Here is a 23,464-nt window from a genome sequence, read left to right as displayed (position 1 = left end):
TTATGCTATGTGACTCTTTATGCTATGTGATCAATTTCGTTTTCATAAACAAACATTATGACCAAGTCTCACTCATTTCGTTCTTTAAATCTTAGATGTCTTCTCGTCTCTCCAACGCGCCTAAGAAGTCAAAGTCTCGCTCCACCAAGAAGATGATGGCTTTCATGGCCGATCAATTCGCTCGCGTCGTCCCAAAGGTCATTTCCGAGATTCGTGCCTCTGAAACTCCTCACTCTTCCGTCGACTCTAAGGTTGAAGCACGCAAGCCCGTCTCGTTCCGCACCAGTATCAAAGGCGGACAAAAGCTTTGTGTCCTTAGAATTCGAATCATTGTTGAAATGTGCACACTCTAAGCTACCTAAGTCGTTTTCCGTTGAAGTCGCCAATGGCAAGTTGTCACACCCCGATTTCCACGTGTCTCACCGGTGGGCCCGGTGGGGGATTACCGTGACGATGTTGGCAACAATATAGTCAAACCACACAATTATATAATGCACAGCGGAAGCATAAGATAAATATATAAACTCAACCTCTGGTTGTAATATCAAATGTATTACAGAAGTTGAATAAATCCACAGCGGATCGTAAATAATCATAAAGTATTGTTTCGTCAGATACTGCAATCAAGCTTGCGAGACTTATCACGACGCTAGGGAGCTAATACCAGCCAATTTACGTTTAGGTACCTGCACTTAATCTTTTTGGGGAAAATACGTCAGTTTACACTGGTAAATACATTCAACTGACACATTTGAAAATGTTTATTAAAATTGATTTGAATGCACAAGGCACAAACTCTTTTATAACTTGGGAAATAAGTTAAAGTATTTACCTTTGCAAGTATATTTCCTTAATTTGGATTAAATCACCGATAGCTTTTACTGGGGCTCCTAATCTGGAACGAAGGTTTTAATTAACCTCTTAGAATCCTAACGGGTCGTTATAATGGCCGTAGCCTAGACCGGTTGGTTCCGATATATATAGATATGGTTTAATCGCGCGAAAAGGCGAAAACCGAGAATGGAGTGTGATTCTGACCCAACAAGTTCAGAGACTTGTTTTATATGGGTTAATGGTTCACACTTTGGATTTTGGGGTTCAAATAATATAATTTGACCCGTATCGGCTAATTTATGAAAACTAGTTTCATAAGCCGAACCGTGCGCGCAATAGGCGAAACGGTTAACTATGAGAGTCGTACGCTTATTTCCTAAGTCAATATGCCTTAATTGGGTTGTGGTATCAGTAGGATACCTTCCGTGACGCCCGTAACGAGTTTAAGTTAATATTATGCCCCGTAGGGGCTTTTCGGTCATTTTAAAGACTTTAAAAGGGCTTTTCGAGTTCTACAGGAAATCTGAGTTTCCCGAACAGCTTATAAAGCTTAAAATACTTTATTTATTATTTAAAATCAGTAGCAACTGGAATCGGGTCAAAAGACTTTGTAGAACTCATGTTTTGGCCGAAAAGGGCATATTCGGTATTTACCGAACCGTAGCCATAACCGCAGGTTATGAGCGAGGTAAAAATTATTAAAAATCTTTAAAATTCCCAAAATATTATTTTAATACAGTGGGTAAAAGTTTTGGTGACGGAATCTTGGTTTAGATAGGTGTTATGCTAATTGCGCCGTTTATTACAAAAGTTTATTTAAATTGCGCTAATTAGCATAACTCTCATTCTAGACCTCGGATTGATGTGAAACTTTAAGGACATGCTTATAATTTAATAAGCAAGGTTTTGGTCCGTTCACGTGTCCGAAATACTCGTTTTAATTTCAAAAGGCCGTTACGGTCAACTTTTAGGCGAATGACGGAAATGCGCAAAAGACTCGGATAACTTATGAACCGACCACAGAGGTTTATACCAACATGTGACCTGGTCCTAAGAGAGTCCTAAGGTATATTTATACCTCACTAAAACGGGTCAGAACTGAAGTCAAGCAAAAGTCAAACTTTTGCGACATTCGGCTCCGAACCGGTTCAATATAGCAAATGGTCGATTCAAACGAGCGCAAACAAGTTTATATACTTATTATCATGTTTTATGATTGTCAAAACAGGTTCCATAACATATACATTACAGATTATGCATAAATCGCTAAAATAGCTTTCTGTTGACTTTTTAACCGCACGTTTGACTCGATATTTGACATAGTTAGAGTGGTGATCAGGGGGAACCTTTTTAGAGGTTTATTACCCACATAAATACCAACTCATAACCACTTTTGATTCGTCATAAGACTGAACCATCACTGAGTTATTTTAAAGTCAAACCGTATTTACGACGGTTTGGTTCTTAGCCATTTACTAAGGAAATGTGAAACCACAAAGGGTTAGATCACTTACAGAAGTTGTGTTCTTGCTTGTAGAGCAGAGGAAAGGACTTGAGAGCTCTTGCAATGATCAGAGGTGTGTGTTTTTGATGTTGTGAATGTTATGTGCATAAGGTGACTATTTATAGCCAATGCCAAGCAACTATGATCATTGCAAACACTCACAATAGTCCAGAGATGATGGGTAGGTGTCCCTGAGAGCTATGGGTCGAGTATAGGGTGCCCATGCCTCATTTATTGAGGTTTGATCGTTCACTATGCTCAAAAGGCAAGAAACTACAAAGTTTCTGCATCTGGGCACTTTACGCGACCCGCATGGAAGTTCCATGCTCCTTTAACGCGGGTCGCCTAAAGTTCAAATATCAGGCGTGTAATTTAGGAGGCTCGCGGCCCGCCTACACTTAAGCCTAACCTTCACGCGGGTCGCGAGAGGTCTGTTTTTCAGATTTTTAAAATCTTTTGTAATGATTATCAGAATCCGGTAATTAATAACGAAATCTTTCGTAATGATTTACCTGACCTTTCGGTTTTGAAGGGGTAACTTTGCGGTTTGGCCCTCGGTTATTTACCGATAGGGGCCTCGTGTTATTTACCCGCGTTGTTAAGTCCCCGGTTTATTTATTAATTATTCAGAAAGCCTTAACTTTCATTATTGACGCTTTTAACCCTTCTCATACGAATTTGAGTATAACTCTTTCGTTTTAAGACGGAACTTCGCGGAATTTATACAGTATGTTCTAGTGAGCGTATAATACTGTTACGAAGCCTTGGGAACGTTAAAGGGTCACTCAGAGGTATAATTAAACATGTTGACACAGTTAACCCCTGTAGCTCGTAATCTCTCACTTTCTTCCGCGTTTCGCTTCCGTATGATTTATGATTTATTCGTTTGAAGGTACAAGCATTTATTTAGGGTTACTATACAGTATATTTACCCTTGTTGACATTTATAACCCTCGAATTTATATACTTTCGAGGTTTGTCAAAATTGGTCCTTTATTTAATATCAATGCCACGTGTAAACAAATGACACGTGTTAACACATTATTGGACACAAAAATTCGAGGTGTTACACAAGTCTATCCTAGTCGATTCCATTCTCCTCGATTGTCGTCTTATTCTTAACGAGCACGCTTTCTCTATCGATATCATACCCATGCAACTAGGTAGTTTCGACGTCATCATAGGCATGGATTGGTTACAAAAGAATCATGCTGAAATCGCTTGTCACGAGAAATTCGTTCGCTTACCTCTTCCATCTGGTGATGTTTTACACGTTTATGGAGACCGACCTTCAAGGGGACTGAAGTTGATGTCCTGCACACAAGCAAACAAGTACTTACGCAAACAGTACTTTGCCTTTTTAGCCCACGTTGTGGAAGAAAAAGGCAAGGGAAAAAGCCTAAGTGATGTTTCAGTGGTGCGCGATTTCCCTGACGTCTTCCCTGAAGATTTGCCCGGTCCTCCTCCTCCTCGATCCGTTATTTTCGTATTGATCTCGTACCTGGTGCAACTCCTGTTGCTAAGGCTCCTTATCGTCTTGCACCTTCTGAGATGCAAGAATTATCCTCGCAACTCCAAGAACTCCTCGAGAAGGGTTTTATTCGTCCAAGTACCTCTCCTTGGGGTGCTCCCGTGCTCTTCGTTAAAAAGAAAGATGGTTCCTTTCGCATGTGTATCGATTATCGTGAGCTCAACAAACTCACCGTCAAGAATCGTTACCCTCTTCCGCGTATCGACGACCTCTTTGATCAACTTCAAGGCGCTACCTGTTTCTCCAAAATCGATCTTCGTTCTGGTTATCATTAACTTCGAGTCCTCGAAGAGGACGTTCCCAAAACCGCTTTTCGTACTCGCTATGGACATTACGAGTTCGTAGTTATGCCTTTTGGCTTAACCAACGCACCCGCTGTGTTCATGGACCTCATGAATCGTATTTGTAAGCCATACCTGGATCGCTTTGTGATCGTCTTCATTGATGATATTCTCATTTATTCTAAATCTCGAGCCGATCATGAGCGTCATCTTCGTCTTATACTTGAACTTTTGCGTGCTGAACGTTTATACGCTAAATTTTCTAAATGCGAGTTTTGGATCAAAGAAGTTCAATTCCTTGGGCACATTGTTAGTGAAAAAGGAATCCATGTCGACCCTGCAAAAATCGAAGCTGTGAAGAATTGGACCGCGCCTAAATCTCCTTCTGAAATCCGTTCTTTCTTAGGATTGGCGGGTTATTACCGTCGATTCATCTCGAATTTTTCAAAGATCGCCGTTCCTCTCACCTCGTTGACTCAAAAAGAGAAACCTTTTGTTTGGGGTCCTGAGCAAGAGGAATCTTTTCAAACTCTCAAGGACTTGCTTTGCAACGCTCCTATTCTCGCTCTCCCTGATGGGAATGATGATTTCGTGGTGTATTGTGATGCCTCGAATCGTGGTCTTGGTTGCGTCCTCATGCAACGAGACAAGGTCATCGCTTACGCCTCTCGCCAACTCAAAATACATGAGAAAAATTATACTACCCACGACCTCGAACTTGGCGCAGTTGTTTTTGCGTTAAAGATTTGGCGACACTACCTATATGGTACTAAATGTGTGGTTTTCACTGACCATAAGAGCCTGCAACACATCTTTGACCAAAAAGAACTCAATATGCGACAGCGACGTTGGGTGGAATTACTTAACGACTACGATTGCGAGATTCGCTACCACCCTGGTAAGGCGAATGTCGTGGCCGATGCACTTAGTCGTAAGGCTCATGTAGATGTCATTCGTTGTTTTCATATCTCGAGCGATCTTCACAATCGCATTCGTGAAGCGCAGTACTCCTCTATCAATGAAGGTTCCATGGCTGTAGAAATACGTGGAGCTTCTGAAAGTCAACTCGTTTCGAAACCTGATGGTCTTCTCTATTGTTGTGATCGCGTCTGGATCCCAGATCGCGATAATCTTCGTGACCTTATCATGAACGAAGCACACAAATCTAGGTACTCAATTCATCCTGGCGCCGACAAGATGTACCATAATCTACGTACATCCTATTGGTGGCCTGGTATGAAGAGAGACATTGTTGTGTACGTTTCCAAGTGTCTTACCTGTTCGAAAGTCAAAGCCGAGCATCAACGACCTTCTGGTCTACTCGAACAACCTGAGATCCCTGTTTGGAAATGGGATAGCATTGCGATGGACTTCATAACTAAACTTCCTCGTACACCTGCTGGTTACGATAGTATTTGGGTGGTCATTGATCGTTTGACCAAGTCCGCACAATTCATTCCCATTCGTGAGGATTTCAAGGTTGAACAACTTGCTCGTATCTATACCAATGAAGTCATACGCCATCATGGTGTTCCTCTCGACATCATTTCTGATCGTGATGGTCGATTCACTTCGCGTCTCTGGCAAACTTTTCAGTCCGCTATGGGTACTCATTTAAATCTCAATACGGCCTTTCATCCTCAAACGGATGGACAGACTGAACGTACTATCCAAACCCTAGAGGACATGCTCCGTTCTTGTGTCATCGACTTTGGTGGTAGTTGGGATGTGCATTTACCTTTGATCGAGTTCTCGTACAACAATAGCTACCACTCTAGTATTCAAATGGCTCCTTTCGAGGCATTGTATGGTCGCAAATGCCGATCTCCTTTAAGCTGGCACGAGATTGGTGATAAGCATTTTTCTGGCCCTGAGATCATACAAGAGGCAACGGATAAGATTCTCCAAATCCGTGACAATCTACTCAAGGCTCGAAATCGTCAAAAGAGCTATGCTGACAAGGGATGAAAACCAATGGAGTTCAACGTTGGAGACCATGTCCTACTCAAAGTATCTCCTTGGAAAGGAGTGGTTCGTTTTGGTAAAAAGGGAAAACTTTCCCCTCGTTATGTCGGTCCTTTCAAGATACTCGAAAGGATTGGTAAGGTGGCTTATCGACTCGACTTACCCCAAGAGCTCAGCAACGTTCATCCAACGTTCCACGTCTCGAACCTAAAGAAATGTCTCGCTGATAAAGGACTTCAAGTTCCTCTCGAAGATCTTCAAATCAACGATACTATGCATTTTGTGGAAAAACCAGTGGAAATCGTTGAGCAAGAAGTCAAGCTATTAAGGCGCAGCAAGATTCCTATCGTCAAAGTTAGATGGGAAGGAAAACGTGGCGCTGAATTTACTTGGGAACTCAAAAAGGATATGAAGTCGAAGTATCCTCATCTTTTCCCTACGTCTTCCTAAATTTCGGGACGAAATTTCCTAAAGGAGGGGAGACTGTAACGCCCGGCTATTTCGTACTTTCCATTTATAGAAAGTTTGATTCGTAATTCTATTTTTGGAAACTTTGTATTCTTGTAATCGTTTCTTTCCTTGTAATCTTTATCAAATCGAGACTGGGATCATTAATGAAGCTTATATTTTGTTACATCTATGTTAAACGCATTCTATGTATACTCGTATGTTCGACTTGGTGAATCAGTCTATGTTTAATCGTGATTCTTGGAAACTATGTGCGAAACTTGTAATTAAACTAAACTTATGCATTGAACGTGTTTTGAACGAGAACGATACTTAATTTCGACATTTATGCACTCAATTATACTTGGTTTATGATAATCATACTTGTCTTGCCCTTAAACAATGCTTATATGACAAGAACATCCCCTAAAACTCTTAAAAACCCTAAACTATGAACTACAGGGGCCAAATTGTCATTTTTCAAACTTAATCCAGAAAATTTGACCCCGTCGCGTAGCGCGACGGGTATGGGGCTTGATGCTCGCGCTACGCGAGCCCCTGTTTTCGGCAAATTGTGTTTTCTTTCAAATTTTGCACGAAATCCAACTCTCCAACCTCACCCAATCACCTTTAGTCCACCTCTAATCACCTCCAATCACCTTCTAACTCATTCATTATAAATACCCACCTTCTCCAACCCTCTTTACACTTTCACAACTCCTAAATCTTCACTAAATTGCTCTCTAATCAGCTGAGAATCTGAGTTTTGGACAGATTCGTGAAGCTTTACTAAAGTGAGTGTAACTTGCTCATTTCTCAACCAAATCACTTGGTTCTTCTTCCTATTGCTTTGTTATTTCCTTGGGTTTGAATCCTTGGTTTTTCCTTGGAAGAATCAGGCTTGGATTTGCCCTAAAATGGACTAAAACTTTTTGTTTTGTTTCAAACTTATGCAAACTTCATCTAACTTGTGTGAAACACATCTCAAACCAATGTCCTAATGCTTACAACCCCTCTTATGGTTGGTTAAGCTTAAAAACGTGGTTGAGACATCTAAATCAGAGGTTAAAACCTCATAAACCTTCTGTTTTAATTAGGGTTTTACCCACAAGTATTGTTCAAGTGTGAAACTTGTTGAATGTGTGATGGTTGGATTAGCTTGGGCTATCCTTCATAAGAATCCACTCATTACTTGATGTTTTACTATAGATTAGTTGTTGTTAATACCTTAATACTTGTATGTTCATGACCCTCCTTGTTGTTTATAACAACAAGTGTAGTGGTGAACAATAGAGGTGCCTAAATGGAAGCTTGTTCTTCCTACCTCATGTATGTATTCTATGACACAAAGAGGTACCTAAATGGAGACATTAATCTCCTACCTCATGCTTGAATCTTAAGACTTGTACAACTATATAATATCTAAGTTATTCTATACGTATACATCTAAGTAACTAAGACTTGATGATGACTTAATAGTTATTTGTTAAGTGGACGTTACATCATCTATGACCATGCCCTTGTTACGACTCTAATGGATCTTAGAATCCATGAAATCATACCAACTCTTTTGAGTTTCAATAGTGTCAAGAACAAGAGTTATGTGTACAAGATGATTATTTTCACCTATGTTACTTTCTTTATATTTTAAAAACTCCGAATCTATAATCTTCCGTATACGCCAAACTCACACACCTACGTTTCCTTGTGTAGAAGGACAAGGTGCTCCAAACTAACTCATCTACAAACTTGCTCTCGGAACTTCAAGTCACCACTTGTAAACCGTGAGTATACTCGAACCCATTTCTACTTTTAACACTTTGGGTGCAACATGTATTCTATATTAAACGCACACGACACTTGAAACTTATTTGAAACTTACTCTATCCATTTAAACATGAAACATGAAACTTGTGAATCTTGAGACTTTTTGTGCAATGTGAACGTTTAATTCTTGTGTGTAGTTCCGCCTTAACAATAGTAGCGCTATAGGAGTAATGCACCTCCCCGTTAGTCTTTGGGGTATTGTTAGGAGGAGACATATCAACCTCCCGTTAAACTTTGGGTTAGGTACTTTAAACGCATTGGGAAACTTGGGCTATCACTTGGACTACGTAAACTAGCACGTTGAAACTATTTTGTTATGTTCATGTTGGATATGAGTTTTTATTCTATTATGCTATGTAAACAAACTTGTATACTCGCTCTTTGCTTTTGCATTGAAACTCTATTTTAATACATGTTGCAGGTTGATTATTGAAGTATGGATGATTCATGAAACAAGTTTAGGGTGGACTAGATACACACCTAGATTAATCTATCATTTTGTTTGTTATGTTATGTTATGAAACAAAGTTGTTATTTCCTTTTGAATTATGTATGACATTTAGTTTTGAAATGAAATTTAAATTTAAATTAATTATTGTCACATAGTGTTATGACGTTTTGAGCAATCTACACACTTCGTCTCATCCCGATGTTTCCGCCATCGGTTGGGGTGTGACATTTGGGCCAGAATTCGAATCTTTTTTTCGACCCATATCAAGCGGATATTGTGCATAGTGAATCTCGGGAAACGCTCCACCATCGCCAAAATCTTGTGGTTTCGATGGGCGATATTTCAATCTTTCTGGGGTGTTGTATATTGGGATAGGGTTGGTTTTAACAACATTGGCTACTTGCTCTTGTTCTGTTGAAGAAGCAGAATATCTTTGTTTGAACCACGTATCACTTGAATGCAGTGGCGGACCCAGGATTTTATTTTAATGGGGTCCATTTTCGGGTCGGTCCTCGTTCGGGTCGAGTTAAAGTGAGGTTTGAACTAGATTTTTAAAAAAAATAAGAAAATGGGCTTATCAAGGATTGAACCCATGACCTCTTGGTGGAAAAGAGAGGGATTTACCATTACACCAGCTTTTTTTTTATTTCTATGGTGTCCACCTAATTGTATTTATGGGGTCCATATACAATTTAATATACCGAATCTACTATTTTTTTTAAAAGATTGGGGTCCGGGGACCCCGGTGGCACCAATGTGGGTCTGCCCCTGCTTCAATGATCGTAGAATGTAGCAGCGGATGATTTAGCAGGTGGCAAGATCTCCTTCAGAGCTGCCATTGTTGTGATTGTGAAAACCTACATACAAAACATCATTCATTGTGTAAGTAATATCAATACAAGTCATACGCATGATGAATACAAACAGCATATATACATCAATCTAATTTTTCCCCAAAATAGGAAATTTGTCAACAAATTATATTAAGTTAATCCAGCACTAACCAAGGATCTAATTTGAAGTTACGGTTAAACCCTAGCTGTCACCAAAAAAAAAAAAAAAAACAAACAGATAGAAAGATCTACTAAGAAAGAAATAAAAGGAGGAGTTGGGGTTTAGTTCAATGCGCACCTCAGATAGATTTTGGTTCGATACAAATCGCCAGCCAATTTAGTGTGCGTCTGATTCTGGAGATAATCAGAATTACTTACGTCTTGCGACACATTGCTCTGTGATCTTAAAAACCATTCGTTGATTTAGGGTAGGCTGCGAATTTGAAGAAGCAGAGATCAATGTTCAGATGATTGGAAAATCGTTGTTACGGGTGGAGATTAAGATGAAAATAAGAATGCTACTGGTTTAGGGTTTTCATCATAAAGCATAGAAAAGGGGCTTTATAACGATAAACTCCCTCGTTCATCTAGTGCATACGTGGCTTTGATGTGGGACTATAAAGCTTACAGGGCTTTAAACCACATTCACTAACCTAACCCAGTTTGTTAACATCAGTTACCACATTCCAAACCAGTGCCACATTATCGAAAAAGCAAAGTCGGCTGCCATGTCATCAAAAAAAATTTCCACTCCAGATGCTAAGTCACCACATATGTGCCACATCAAAAAAAAAAAAAAAAAAAAAAAAACTAACCGGGTTAGGCATCAATTAGTTTGAGGGTGCTATCGGCCAATAAGTTGAAAATTGGAAGTGGTGTGGTGCAAATAAAAAGTTAGGAGTGTTATCGGTCAATTGGTGAAAGTTTTGGTTATTTAAATCCAATATCCTTTATTAGAAACGACATATTTGGATTTGCAACGATCTAACTTATAATAAAAAAACTCCAAATAATGACATATGTCATCTTCTCCTTCAACCTCATAAATTTCATTATATTTGTTTAATAAATTTCATTTAATATTTATATACTATAAATTAGAAAGTTTTGTATGCATAACTTGTTGTACCATATGCCTTGGGTGGCTTTCAAAAAAAAATGAAATTTTACTTTTAACCCAAATCTTTGAATTACTTGCAATTTTAACTTCATAAAATTGATTTGTACATATTTTTATCCAATATCAATATTTTCCATCACCTCCATTTTAAAGGTGTAAAATAAACCGGTCTCAAACTGATTAATCGATGCCCGAGCTAAACCGATGGCACAAAAAAACCAGTTTGACCCAAACCAAACTGGACCGAGCCAAGGTTTGGATGATTGGATTGGATCCAAACCGGAAAACCCATTAAAAACGGGTTTTAAATGGCCAAACCGGTTTTGAACCCGAACCTAATCGGTTTGAGAGGGTTGGACCTTTTTCCCTAAAACGGGGTTTCCAACCTGAACCGCTTTGGACCATTAGGAAAAAAACCGAGTCGGGTTATAACCCGAACTTATTTTAACTCAAGGTGGTTTTTTTACACCTCTACCTTTATTGGGGAATATAGTTGGTGAGCCGTTATTTGTGCACATTTGAATATACTTACACAATATTCGCCATTACAACGAGCTACAACCGCCGAAGAAAACTTGTGTTCAGCTCTGCCCTTTCTTGCGACCTACAAGCAAATGAAAAATTACACCATTTAAGCTCAAACTCTAAAACTTACGACGGTTAAAAGGAAAACACACGGAACAATAGAAAATCCATCAACGTGTAAACAAAACTCAACAAAAGGATTATTCGTTGCTTCAAAATGTTATATAGTACAAATATGCAAATGTTGTAGTAATTAGGCATTTTCAAGCTGATCGAGTTTGCAAAACACATTCGAAAAGAATCCGTAACAGGTTTTACAACCAATACAAATAGATCAGAAACGATGTAAGATGGGAGGACTCGTTGAGAGTGATGGCTATGTCCCAGCAATGGGATGACGCCGTTGAGATGTATAATGAGTAAGTAAGCTGAGAAGTGTGGGTTTTCAATTTGGAACCATGTGTAAACCCCCAGTTATAGATCTTGGACATGTTTTTAAAAAGTAGGGTAAATTACATTTTTCGTCCTTTATGTTTATAGCGGGTTGCAATGGATAACCTTTAACTTTAATAATTACAGTCAGAGTCCTTTATTTAAAAAACGCATTACACCTTTCGTCCTTTAACACTAACCAAGTTAAAATTTCCAGTTATATCTATCCGCTTAAGGATATTCTAGTCATTTCATACTTCTATTTAAAATATTCATTAATAATTAAACACCTTCTCCCCCAATTCCTCACCAATCTCTCCTCTCCATCTCTCTAATAAAGAAACACAATCAAAGTCTATAGATATTCTGGTGTGCAATAGATCAGCCCTATAGAAAAATGATCTTTTAACATCGACGATCCATCCTGCCATACTATACCCTCACATCACAAAATCCTTCACACCGCCTCACTCTCCGGCGGTTCCGCCGATCTGCAAATGGTCGATCGGAGCGGTGAAGAAATGCCGATCACCATCTGGGTAAAAAAACCCAATAAGCATTTCTCAACTATCTCTCATTTTCTCTAAAGTAAAAAAAGCCCTAATTTTTTACCCCACCCACCCCGCACACCATCTCCTTCATAAAAACAAGAATCATCATTGTCTTCCCTGTGGCGACATTCATAACCGGCATCCACCTGCAACATCGGCGACCATCGGAGGCTTCCTTGCCTTCACTATTATCGTGGCTTCACATCTTCATCTACATCATCGAGGTTCGTGTCAGCCGGAGGTGGGTGTGTGGGGAGAACGGTGGGCTTTGGTGGTGGTAGATGATTTGATAGCCGGCAGGTGGGGTGGTTGTGTGTGTGTGGTGATGTCGATGAGACTATAAAACAAGATAGAATGTCTGCTCAGTGGACCATTTAATGTTTCTTGAATAGAGGTGAGACCTTTGGATTTTGCAAGTTTGTCTGTTTGTGGTGTGTGTGTTTCGTCGGATGGTTGGGTCTGCTCGTCGTTGCCGGAGGGCGGATTGTGGTGATGGTCGGGTGGTAATGGTGGTAATGGTGGAGAAAAGGTAAAGTGAGAGAGAGAAAGAGTGGAGTGGGTTGAGACTTGAGAGAGGAGAGAGAGTTAGAGTTAGGAGATCAGGGGTATATATATATTTTTTTTTTTGCAATTTTGAAAACTATTTTTGTTATATTTTTTTTAAATTCGTTTTGAATAAAAGGTGTGAAAAGACAGTATTGCCCTCACATGAGGTGCACATGACAAGACTTAACGTTTTAAATTAACCAAGTTAGCACTAAAGGACCTAAGGTGTAATGAATTTTACAAATAAAGGACTGTAACTGTAATTATTGAAGTTAAAGGACACCCATTGCAATCCGACACAAACCTAAAGGACGAAAAGTGTAATTTACCCTAAAAAGTAACTAATCTGAATACAAGGGTACCATGGGCTACTAAACATATATACAACTAAACATTTTACCCCCTCCCTCACCTTTTAAAATATATACAACTAAACATTTTACCCCCTCTCTCACCTTGTAAAATATATACAACTAAACAATTTATTTTGTTTATTTTTTTTAATTTACTTTTGCTTCAAGTTTGAAATGGATTTGTCATCATCGTTGGAACTCCTACAAGAAAATGTATACATATATAGGAGTTTATTTTTATTATTGGATTTCTCATCAAAATTCTATGGCTGTTCAAACATATATTAATAATTAGTTATGTATATGACTTTTATTTAGTTTGAACTATCACCTATGGTTCTTTTCTTCTTCTTTTTCTTTTTTTCATAATTTGATTTATCTCTAAAAATTGATATCACCGTTCAAACTTTTTTTTGACCGCTTATATTAATCATTTATTTAGTTTTCTTTTTGGACTACCGTTTGAATTATTATCACTAATTCACTGATTGAATTTAGTGTTATTTGATATCGCAAATCATATTTTGTTATCACAAACGAATTGTCATCACCGTTGGACATCAAAAGTCATAAATCCAAGGGTTTAGGCATGCTACATCGACACGAGATGAAATTATCAATTAACTATTTTTTTGACGCATCCGATAATAGAGATGAAATGACAAGTTTTTATATTATTGTAATATAATAAAGTCGAGACTTAAGGAAAAAAAAACTTTTAAAATCAGGATTTTTATAGGGGAGAGAAATTAAAATTAACTTTTCCAAGGAGGTGGTATGACAAGTAATAGGTGGGTACGTTTAGCCAAAGGATACCCTCTTATTAAAAAAATGGTTACGTTCATGTAAAAGTATTTACATTCTTGTAAAAAAAAAAAAACCTTAAGCTTTAAACAAAAAGTACGTTTCTTCCAAACTATTAGTTAGGTCATGTAATTTTTAGGAAAAAGCTTTAATTATTGGAAGAAATAATAGTGAATGCAAAATACTTGCATGCTAAAAAAGTAATTAAGTTCATGTTTTATGCCCATTGAAGTAGTTTTTACCCGTGACATAAAACGTAAAAAGTACAATCACCTAAAAGAACTAATCACCTAAAAGAACTAATTTTAGTTTCATGTAAAAAAGGGATCACCTGAAAAAACTTATTATAGTTTCATGTAAAAAGAGTACCTGTTTTGTAAACAAAGACATGTAAAAAAATTACATCATGTAAAAAAAGTAATGTTCTATTATAAAAAAAATTCTACTGTTTTTCCCCTCCAAGTAATTAGTTCATGTAATTTTGGGGAAACAAAAATTATGCATTCCAGATCCAACATTTATATGGTCCTTCATCTGCCCCAAACTAAAAGAACGCAACAAACTAAAAGAATGCAACAAACTAAACACCAAGTGTTAAAAATATTACAAAAGTTGATACAAGAACGCAACAAACTAAAAGAATGTTGTTTACACAACCCTAGTATATATAGACGCCAAGTTATGTACAAAGGTGTCAGGCTATATCCTGAGCCCATCCGGGTTTTCGTCCCACCATGTGTTACGCCAAAGAGTTCTGCTCTTGTGGTGGCACAACAACTGTCAAGTGGCAGCCGGCGGTATGGTTTCCGGGGGAACGCCCAAGCCAAACTCTAAAGCTAGCATGAGCCCGGTTTAGACAACATAGTCTGGCCAGAGTGAGACAACGGGGCTCTCCAATTTGGTAGCCTAATACAAAAAGGTCGCTGTTCCAAAAAAAGTATAATATAAATAACTCTTAACGAATGATATATGATCACATCCCAAATAATAATTTAAAAAATAATACCTTGCAAATTTTATGTGCAGTTTGAACAATTCTTTCTGAGGTCGAAACTTTTTTTCTCCTGGTATCACAAGAACCCATGTAAGGTACACCAATCTCTTCCAAGACTCCAGAAGCGATCCAAGTACATCCGTTGTTACCCCACTTTTTTCCATATGAATTTTTTATTTCGACGCTTATACGTAATGGGTTAAGGAATACAACATATATTCCTGTAATAAGAACGGCATGTAGGTCATCAGCTATGAAAGACCCTGCATGAACAAATGGGTTTATTTTTGTTGCTACCTTTGCCAAATTCGAGCTTAAATCACCCACACTGATAACACCAAAAACGGGGCATATTACATTTGAGTCTCTAGAAAAGTTTTCCAAAAGAGCGTTTGCAACTTGTGAAGACCGTGCATATATTCTAAGGCCGTCAATTTTATAACTTTCTTCAGACAGAGATAATTTTCGTAGATAATTATATATATATATATATATATATATATATATATATATATATATATATATATATATATAGGTTTAGGTTCTTTTGTGAACCCTATATAAGTAATGAACAAAACGAACAAATCTTGGCCCTAGATCTTCTAAATCTAATATAAGGATAGGATTGTCTTTTAACATCTTGAATTTTATATATAATTTTCTTTTTTAAATTATTCATGGCAGTTATTGATAAAACAACCCACGATTCAACATGATGGCCAAATTCAAATTTGTATCGATCATAATCTGCGCCAACTCTTCCTGTTCGTTCTTCATCACCATCATTCAATTCGTATTCGTTCTTCAGAATATCAACAGGCAATTAAGCAATCATGACACATTCGACCGATCAGAATATTATTTCTGCGAATTTGCTAATTCATGAGACCGCTCAACGACCGGGAGAACAACATCATGGTATATTCTTAAGAAATATGTGTATTCAAGTTTGATTCAAGTGTCGGATAATAGATTACATGGCTGTGTATTGTTTGGTTTAGTTTCTATAAACCCTAAGATTTATAGTTTTCCACAGATACGAACGATCATCTTGATGCTCGAGCCAATTTGTTAGTTCCTCGGAGTAATGATCAAGCAGTAGATCGTCATGAAGGTATAATATTGAAACAATTGTTTATACAATTCTGTAGCAAATGTCGTTGTAATTTTAATACATGACTGTATAGTCTATTGATTCGTTTAACTAACATTTAAGTTTTATTATTTTCGATAGAGGGTACCCGTATGTCAGAGACGATCGATCAGCCCAACGTTGCTGACAAGTTGTTAATACCTCAGAGCGCTGAACCAGAACCAGATAATCATCAAGGTATAAGTTTTAAACATTTGTATATACAAGTTAGTATATGTGTGTCGCTGAATTGAAGTTACGTATTTGTAGTATTCATATTTTTTTTGTTGTGTATTTTTTTTAACAATACTTATGAATTTAAACTTTTGACTGAGGGTACTGTTATTACAGATGCAAACGAGCAGCCCGACGGACCAGCTGATTTGGTAACTCATCCGAGCAACCAACGAGCAGTACCAGATCATGTGTTGGTAGCATCCATTGAGCAGCAAGGTATTATTCTAGGACAGAACAATTCATAAGAAATCTGTGGTGTATGCTACTTGTTTTTGCTGACGTTTATTCCTTGTTTGAAATTTTAGAGTCTATTGCTAGCAATGTATATCAAAGTCCTAATGGCACAAAGTATTGGACACCAAATGTTCCTCCTGATTTAAAACCGTATGAAGGAGCCAGGTTCCGAACTATTGATGAAGCAGTTGGTATGTATGAGCGTTATGCAGAGAGGGCTGGTTTTTCGACCCGTTTGGGTACGTCAAAGAGAGATAAAGCTAAAGGAGTATTCAAACTCCGGTACATTTTGTGTTCTAGAGCTAATAAGCCCAAGGACCAGGAAGCGGGTAATACTAGTTCTCCGAAACGATGCCGTAGTATAAAAGCTACAGATTGTAAGGCATGTGTTAAAATTAGGCGAGTAAAAAGATCTACGGATTATGTGGTTTACAAATTCATTGAACAACACAACCATGGTCTAACAGCACCTGAGAACTTAGATTTACCACGCAAGAAAAGGAAGCTAGACTTTGCGGCTAAACAGTTTATCGCTGATTGTCGCAATGCTAACATTGGTCCGACGAAAGCACACAATATATACGTTGTTTTAAAGGGAGGTCACCAAAATGTTCGTGGAACGACTACCGAGTTTAAGAACTTTGGAAGAGATATCCGGGAATTCATTGGCGACAGAGATGCACAAATGGTCGTTGACAAATTCAATGAACGTGTGGAAAACAAGCAAAATTACACGTTTAAAACACATATTGTTGAAAAGGAACTTCAGTTGCTGTTTTGGTGTGATGGAGTTTCAAAAACAAATTATCACGTTTTTGGCGATGTAGTGGCATTTGATGCAACGTATCACACAAACATGTAATGATTTTAAAATATTTTTTTGCATTTAGTATCTGGCTTTTTTCTACGTCTTTAATGTAAACACTATATTTATGAATCTTTTTTTTAGGTACGATATGATATTTGTCCCCTTTACCGGGGTTGATCATCATAAGAAGTGTACAATATTCGGGGCTGGATTGATTCACAACGAAACCATCGAGTCATACTCATGGCTTTTACAAAAGTTTTTAGAAGCGCACGATGGAAAACAACCTCTTATCATATTAACCGATCAAGATTGCGCCATGAAGCAAGCCGTGAACAATGTTTTTGATAAGTCTGTACACAGACTATGTATGTGGCACATCACCCAGAAAATTCCAGCTAAGGTATGGAAAATGGATTTTAAATACGTGTATGGGTATAGGTTATGTATGTGTCATGTATATGTTTAAAAAATAGCTGACTTTTCTGATATACACATATGTACAGTTATGTATGTTGTTTGACGGGTGTATTTATTACAATCCTAATGCAATGACTTATCCTATATCCTATGTGTAGATAAAGGGCAGTGATGAAACGAATGCTGAGTTAAAGAAACAGATCCACAAACTAGTGTGGAATGTTTACATAGAACCCCACAGGTTTGAAAAGAGATGGAATTTACTCATGACTGAGTATGGTTTGGAAGATCATGCTTGGATGAATGAAATGTACGCTATAAGGGAACAGTGGATTCCATGTTATTTTCGTGATATACCTATGTGTTGCCTTATGAAGACCACTTCTCGATGCGAAAGTGCTAATCATATGTTTAAAGCAAATTCTAGTCCCCATAATACGTTGGTGCAGTTCATGCTTTGCTATGATACATCGGTGGACAAGATACGTAACAAACAACGTAAACTGTCTTATGAGACAGATACAACCAATCCCGAGCGATACAAAACATCGTTTCCGATAGAACGTCATGCCAATGAAGTATATACACGCACGTTATTTTGGGAAGTTCAAAAGGAGATTGACAAGTCTAACAGTTTGTGTTATGTTGCCGAAAGAGGAATGGTTGATGGAGTTAATACGTATCTTGTTGCTCATCAAGATCACACCAAAGAAATTGTGAATGAGTTTAAGGTTAGTTACACTTTTAGTGTCTACAGTTCTTACAATCTTCACAACTTTGTTTTTATTGAACAAATTTTAATTGTCTTTGTTAATAATGTAGGTAACTTTCAACAAAAGTGATCTTACAGTTTCATGTGTATGCATGGGTTTTACCCGGGTTGGGTATCTTTGTCGACACGTGTTTTGCGTATTCAGGCATCACAACATTTTTCAGATTCCAGCCAGATACATACATCCGAGATGGTGTAGAGATGCTATCCCAGCTAGTGTACACTTACTGGAGAATAGGTTATGTGACGACCAAAGTAGGAGTGGTGTGTTGTGGCGCGGGATTTGTGATAACGTGAACATGTGTAGAGACAGGGTGCGTGGCAATATTGAGAAATTACAAGAGTTAAGTGACCAGATTCAATCAATAAAAAGGATGTTGTGATAGAGGATGTAATTGCGCATAAACAACCAGCTGAGGTTTCTTGCACGGCCCCGCGGAAAATACGCAACAAAGGATGTGGAAAGCATAAACGAACAGTTGGTCCCGGTGAGAAAGCAATCAAGATTAGTAAAAAAAAAGAGAAGGAAATGCAATTTCTGCGAAAAACTCGTAAGGGGCCATGATAAGAGGAACTGCCCGCTAAAAAAGGGGAAGCCGGTTAAGGATGACTCGTCAACCGACAAAGAAGATGAGATATACGAAGATGAAGAAACCGAAGAATCTGGCTCTGAGGATTCTGGTAGTGAAGAATAGTTTCATTAAACCGTATCAACATTCGCCTTTTTTTTTCTAAACATTTCGGCTGGTTATTGTATTAGATTATATGTTTAAGCAGTTTGTCTTCTGATGTACCGAAGTCTGGGTGTTTTTATTTTTTTTTACTTTTTTATGCAGTTACTATTGTGTTTTTTATGCAATTTCTGCGAAAAACGCGTAAGGGGCAATAATTTTTTTGCAAAATAATTGAAGATGAATAATCCATACGATCTATGGTATGACCCCGTTCAGTTAACGGCTTGTTTGCAGAACTAGATTTGGTTGACGTTCGACTATCCGACCCACCGAAAAAGGATGACATCCCCGCAGCTTGTGTTTCCAACCTCACCAGTTGGCTGGACCCTAGCTTGTTTATGCTGATCTGTGGCGACTACATTGCCTTGTCGGCCTATAAATGAGCGTGACTTGATACTTCTTTCAGAGTCTTGGGCTTTGTCGGTCTGAGATACTCGGAGGAGCAGGAACACACTACATTTTCCAGTCAGTATTCGTAAAGCATTTTGGAGGAGGTTGATCCATGTGAGGACTTGACTGATGATGACCTTCGAACCGCTATACATAATGCAACTGGTCCTACATCCGCGTTATTTGTGCCAGACGTTCCTTTTGAGGTTCTGATTAGAAGCAAAATTGCCCGTTTGTTTATTGGTTATCACGAGGTAATCAAGATGAGTCATCGATGTATGGTACATGAGCTACAACGGTTTTGCCGTTTCTTAGAAAGTGAATCGATGATGTTATTGGGAATTTTTTTCGACATGGTCTTCAACCTTCTTAGATGATGATTGGGCACATCGTTGATATGGAGATGGACTATATAAACAGCTCGTATCCAAATTTTATTGGTGGAAGTAAGGCTCTCGAAATTGCAATGAAGCAAGTGAAGTCTTCTAAGGTTGCAACAGTTCAAAAGCATAAGGATGTTGTTGAAACCTAACCGAGCCTGTGGGCTTACATTAAGTAACACTAGGATAATAATACAGTCCACTAATATAGAAAGGTGGTTGTTACAATTACGTTAAACATTATACCATAGATGAAATTTCGACATAACTTGATTACCACCCGCAAAAGTAAATATATTGTTTCAACATGAGCAAAATTAAACTACAAAAAACAAATTCCAGTAGCAGACTTTTTATCTATTTATCCCTGTTAATGCCGGCATATTGGTAGGCTTCTTTTAGAATACGTTCGCGATGTATGTTCGCCTCCGAAGTTATTAGCTTCACTGCATACTTCTTCCTAAGTTGTGCGATCTTCTTCTTTGCTTTCGCCATTTCGGTTGGGAACCCAACGTGCCAGCGATCCTCAGTGATCCCCATCCAGGTTTCCATGTGTCGCATTGCGTATATTCCGCAGTCTTCATAGTTTCCTGTCGTCGCCCAACTTATCTCCAAACGAACAGGCTGACGAGCTGCAATATCATGACAACGTGGATGACGAACACGTTTCAGGTATTTGACGACCACATCTTTCTGCACACAACACAACTTGGTTAAGTCAACCTGCAGTACACTTGTGTATTAACTACCGACAGTCACTTACCACTTTCATCGGAGTCGACTTTAAGAAGAAATCGTTACCGTCAAATGTTTTCACTGGACTTTCAGAAGGATCCATATTGTCTATAACTGTAATTGCCAGATTTTTCAGGTCAAAGCAAACTAAATAATAATGTCCACGGTCAAGAATTGGGAAAATAAGGTTCCCGTATTCTTTCAGGTCCATTAACTCCTCCTTTTCCTCCAACACAACCCTCAAGGCACTAGTAAACATATCTAAGCGTTTGTTGTCATCATAACTTGATTTGGTCAGCATTTCCTCAGTCTAGTGTTAGAAACAAACAGGAAAAAATAATATTAAACTAATGTATCCGATATTCTAATTACGTAGAGAACGCTATTCCAAGATATGAGTAGTGTTATAAAATATTCTTACAAAAAGGGTGGTATGACAAAGCAGCCTTGGCATTGTAAACTCTCGTCTTTTGACTTCGTCATGATTAAGCATAGATGCCCAACAGTTAATGATGCCAGTGCTCAGCCAAACATGTGGTAGTAGATCCAATATATGAAAGTGCATCAGATGTGTTCCATAGGCAGTGCAGAATATATCATTCTTGTACACATCCGTGTTGCAAACAAAAAATTAGAATACACATATTCATATACGTTAAGTGCACCAACCTTTGTACATTTGAGTTAAGCACTTACGCCATAGTTCTTCGGACCTCATTTTCTTCCTTTCTATCCCGGTCAGATTTAGCTTTACTTCTCTTTTCCTTTATCAATTCAGCCAAAGGTCTGCGTGACCCATAAAGAAAGGAAACAACGTGAACATAATTATGTAGTATCCAACGGTTTAATATCTAATTCTCTAATTCAAAACTGATGCCTTATAATAGATGACGTATTAAATACATACCTTTCATCCTCTTTATCTTCGTCTTTTTTCCTATCTTCCCTTTGGCTTTGCCACCCTTCGTGTTGGATATAAAAACTAGTTAACCAAAAGATATTCACATATGTATTGTAAAATAATATTAGAAACTCACTATGTATCCATTGCACCCTCAAGGACGTATTCCCAAACTATGTTTTCTTCCCTTGTGATAGCCTTGGAGATATTAACTGCTCTCTCCAGCCAAGGCGATCTCCCGAATGCAGCTATTTTAGGTATTCTCTTTCGTTTCCCTTTGTTGACTTCATTTGTTTGTGGTCGAGTTTTCTTTATATCCCGCACTTCTGGGGACGGGAAATCTTGTGCAGTCCCGCGGCTCGATGAAGGTCTTTTGTTATCAGTCCGGATATCATTCACCGGCACGCCTTCATCATCTAGCTTTCCAGTTGCAATATCTTCAATAATGTCAGCTAGCTGAACCACAGTTTGGGTCCACGCTGATGCAACATGCGGGGTTGAGAAGATGCCTGAGTTGTCATCTCCAGGTGTGTTGCACTCTTGGTTTCTTTTTAGGCTTACATCTACAAACATACATATAAAAAAAGAGTGATGTCTACACAGCACTAACCCCAAACAATTTATACGTAATCAGTCAGTGTTATTGGATTATGACATTACACAATTCATACCTGTATCGTTATTTCCCTTTTTGTCAGTACAAACAGCAGATCTCTCCACAGTTGATTTGGCCTCCGCATCAAAACTCTTGTTGAATAATGCTTTGTATCGTTCCGCAGCTTCTAAACCTCCGTAGTATCCGGATAACAGCGTGCAAACTTTGATATTGCTCGGTCTAACTTGCCTTTCACAGCTTCTGCTTCATCACACATTGCATTGATACTAGATATGTATGCCTGACATTCGAAAGAATCAATGACATATACTAATTAATCAGGACCATTCTATGTTGATGGGAAAACAACATAGAATCACCAATATGTAACACTTACCTTCATCTCATATCTAACATCATTCTCAGTTATCATCCCTTCATCATTACGCGTTATATCCACTACCTCTTCCTCACTTTCCGTATCATATTCATTATCACCGTCAAACAGCTCCTTCACAGAAACAGTCCCTAATCCTCCATTCTTTATCTCCATTTGTTGTCTCTGACTTATCCTTTCAGTGTTCCAGTAAGATATTGGTGGCTCCGTTATTTCATCATCAAAACCAACGGACCTGGTTCGGTCCAGGTATAGCAACTACAAAAACAACAACAAAGTAGTTCATCTTAGCTATGCTAGTAACTAGTGGGTTCGCAATAACAATAAAGAAGAAAGTATGTACGATGATAATAACTGTTGCTCGGGACACGTATATGGGTATACCGTATACACATATGTATTACTGAAAAAATACACATATGTATTGTTGCAGCGCATGCCTTGTTTGCAGTGCACCTTCACCCTTAAGCATCATTATTGATTAAATGTCCTCTTTACATCAAATTCAGAAAGAAAAGGTCTTAGTAACACATACCACTAAAAATGTAAGGGGTCCTCGGAACCATGAGTTTTTATCACACCTCCTCCAATGGTTTTTACACACTTTCACTGCGTCGATTATAAACTGGCACCAATCATGCTCTTTAAAGCTATGATCCATGTCAAACATGTACAACAATGTGTACATTGCTATGCCATTCATCGTGAAGCCCACCATCGTTGATATGAAC

General features: G+C 38.2%; 2 protein-coding genes and 1 long non-coding RNA gene across 3 annotated transcripts; 2 read left to right on the top strand and 1 right to left on the bottom strand.

Moving 5' to 3' along the window:
* Positions 1–14,601: 14,601 nt before the first annotated feature.
* On the bottom strand, positions 14,602–15,781 carry LOC110873908. The gene is made up of 3 exons (XM_035976771.1): positions 15,699–15,781; positions 15,011–15,419; positions 14,602–14,927 (listed from the first exon to the last, which is right to left on the bottom strand). Exons 1-3 carry the CDS (start codon positions 15,779–15,781, stop codon positions 14,841–14,843), a joined length of 579 nt encoding a protein of 192 aa, XP_035832664.1. The 3' UTR covers positions 14,602–14,840.
* A 43-nt stretch (positions 15,782–15,824) lies between these two features.
* LOC118481145 lies at positions 15,825–16,270 on the top strand. Its single transcript, XR_004864561.1, has 3 exons — positions 15,825–15,916; positions 16,035–16,112; positions 16,233–16,270. It is a non-coding gene; the product is annotated as an uncharacterized LOC118481145 (long non-coding RNA).
* Positions 16,271–16,365: 95 nt separating this feature from the next.
* LOC110873907 (protein FAR1-RELATED SEQUENCE 5-like) lies at positions 16,366–19,296 on the top strand. The gene is made up of 7 exons (XM_035976770.1): positions 16,366–16,390; positions 16,482–16,583; positions 16,673–17,444; positions 17,551–17,812; positions 17,988–18,560; positions 18,652–18,915; positions 19,015–19,296. Exons 1-7 carry the CDS (start codon positions 16,366–16,368, stop codon positions 19,294–19,296), a joined length of 2,280 nt encoding a protein of 759 aa, XP_035832663.1.
* Positions 19,297–23,464: the final 4,168 nt, after the last annotated feature.

Source organism: Helianthus annuus, chromosome 8 (assembly GCF_002127325.2).
Source record: "Helianthus annuus cultivar XRQ/B chromosome 8, HanXRQr2.0-SUNRISE, whole genome shotgun sequence".
NCBI lineage: Eukaryota > Viridiplantae > Streptophyta > Magnoliopsida > Asterales > Asteraceae > Helianthus > Helianthus annuus.
The sequence above is the reverse complement of the archived record's forward strand: the minus strand, read 5'-3'. Positions and strand labels throughout refer to the sequence as shown.

Bases quoted from the DNA above. Each gene is read 5' to 3' on its own strand.
- LOC110873908 (XM_035976771.1), bottom strand. From the start codon at position 15,781: ATGGTGATGAAGAACGAACAGGAAGAGTTGGCGCAGATTATGATCGAT. The intron at 15,420-15,698 runs GTTGTTTTATCA...TGACGGCCTTAG, and splicing joins GCCATCATGTTGAATCGTGG to AATATATGCACGGTCTTCAC. The intron at 14,928-15,010 runs GTATTATTTTTT...TTTTTGGAACAG, and splicing joins CTGCACATAAAATTTGCAAG to CGACCTTTTTGTATTAGGCT.
- LOC110873907 (XM_035976770.1), top strand. From the start codon at position 16,366: ATGTGTGTCGCTGAATTGAAGTTAC. The intron at 16,584-16,672 runs GTATTATTCTAG...TTGAAATTTTAG, and splicing joins AGCATCCATTGAGCAGCAAG to AGTCTATTGCTAGCAATGTA. The intron at 18,561-18,651 runs GTTAGTTACACT...TTAATAATGTAG, and splicing joins AAATTGTGAATGAGTTTAAG to GTAACTTTCAACAAAAGTGA.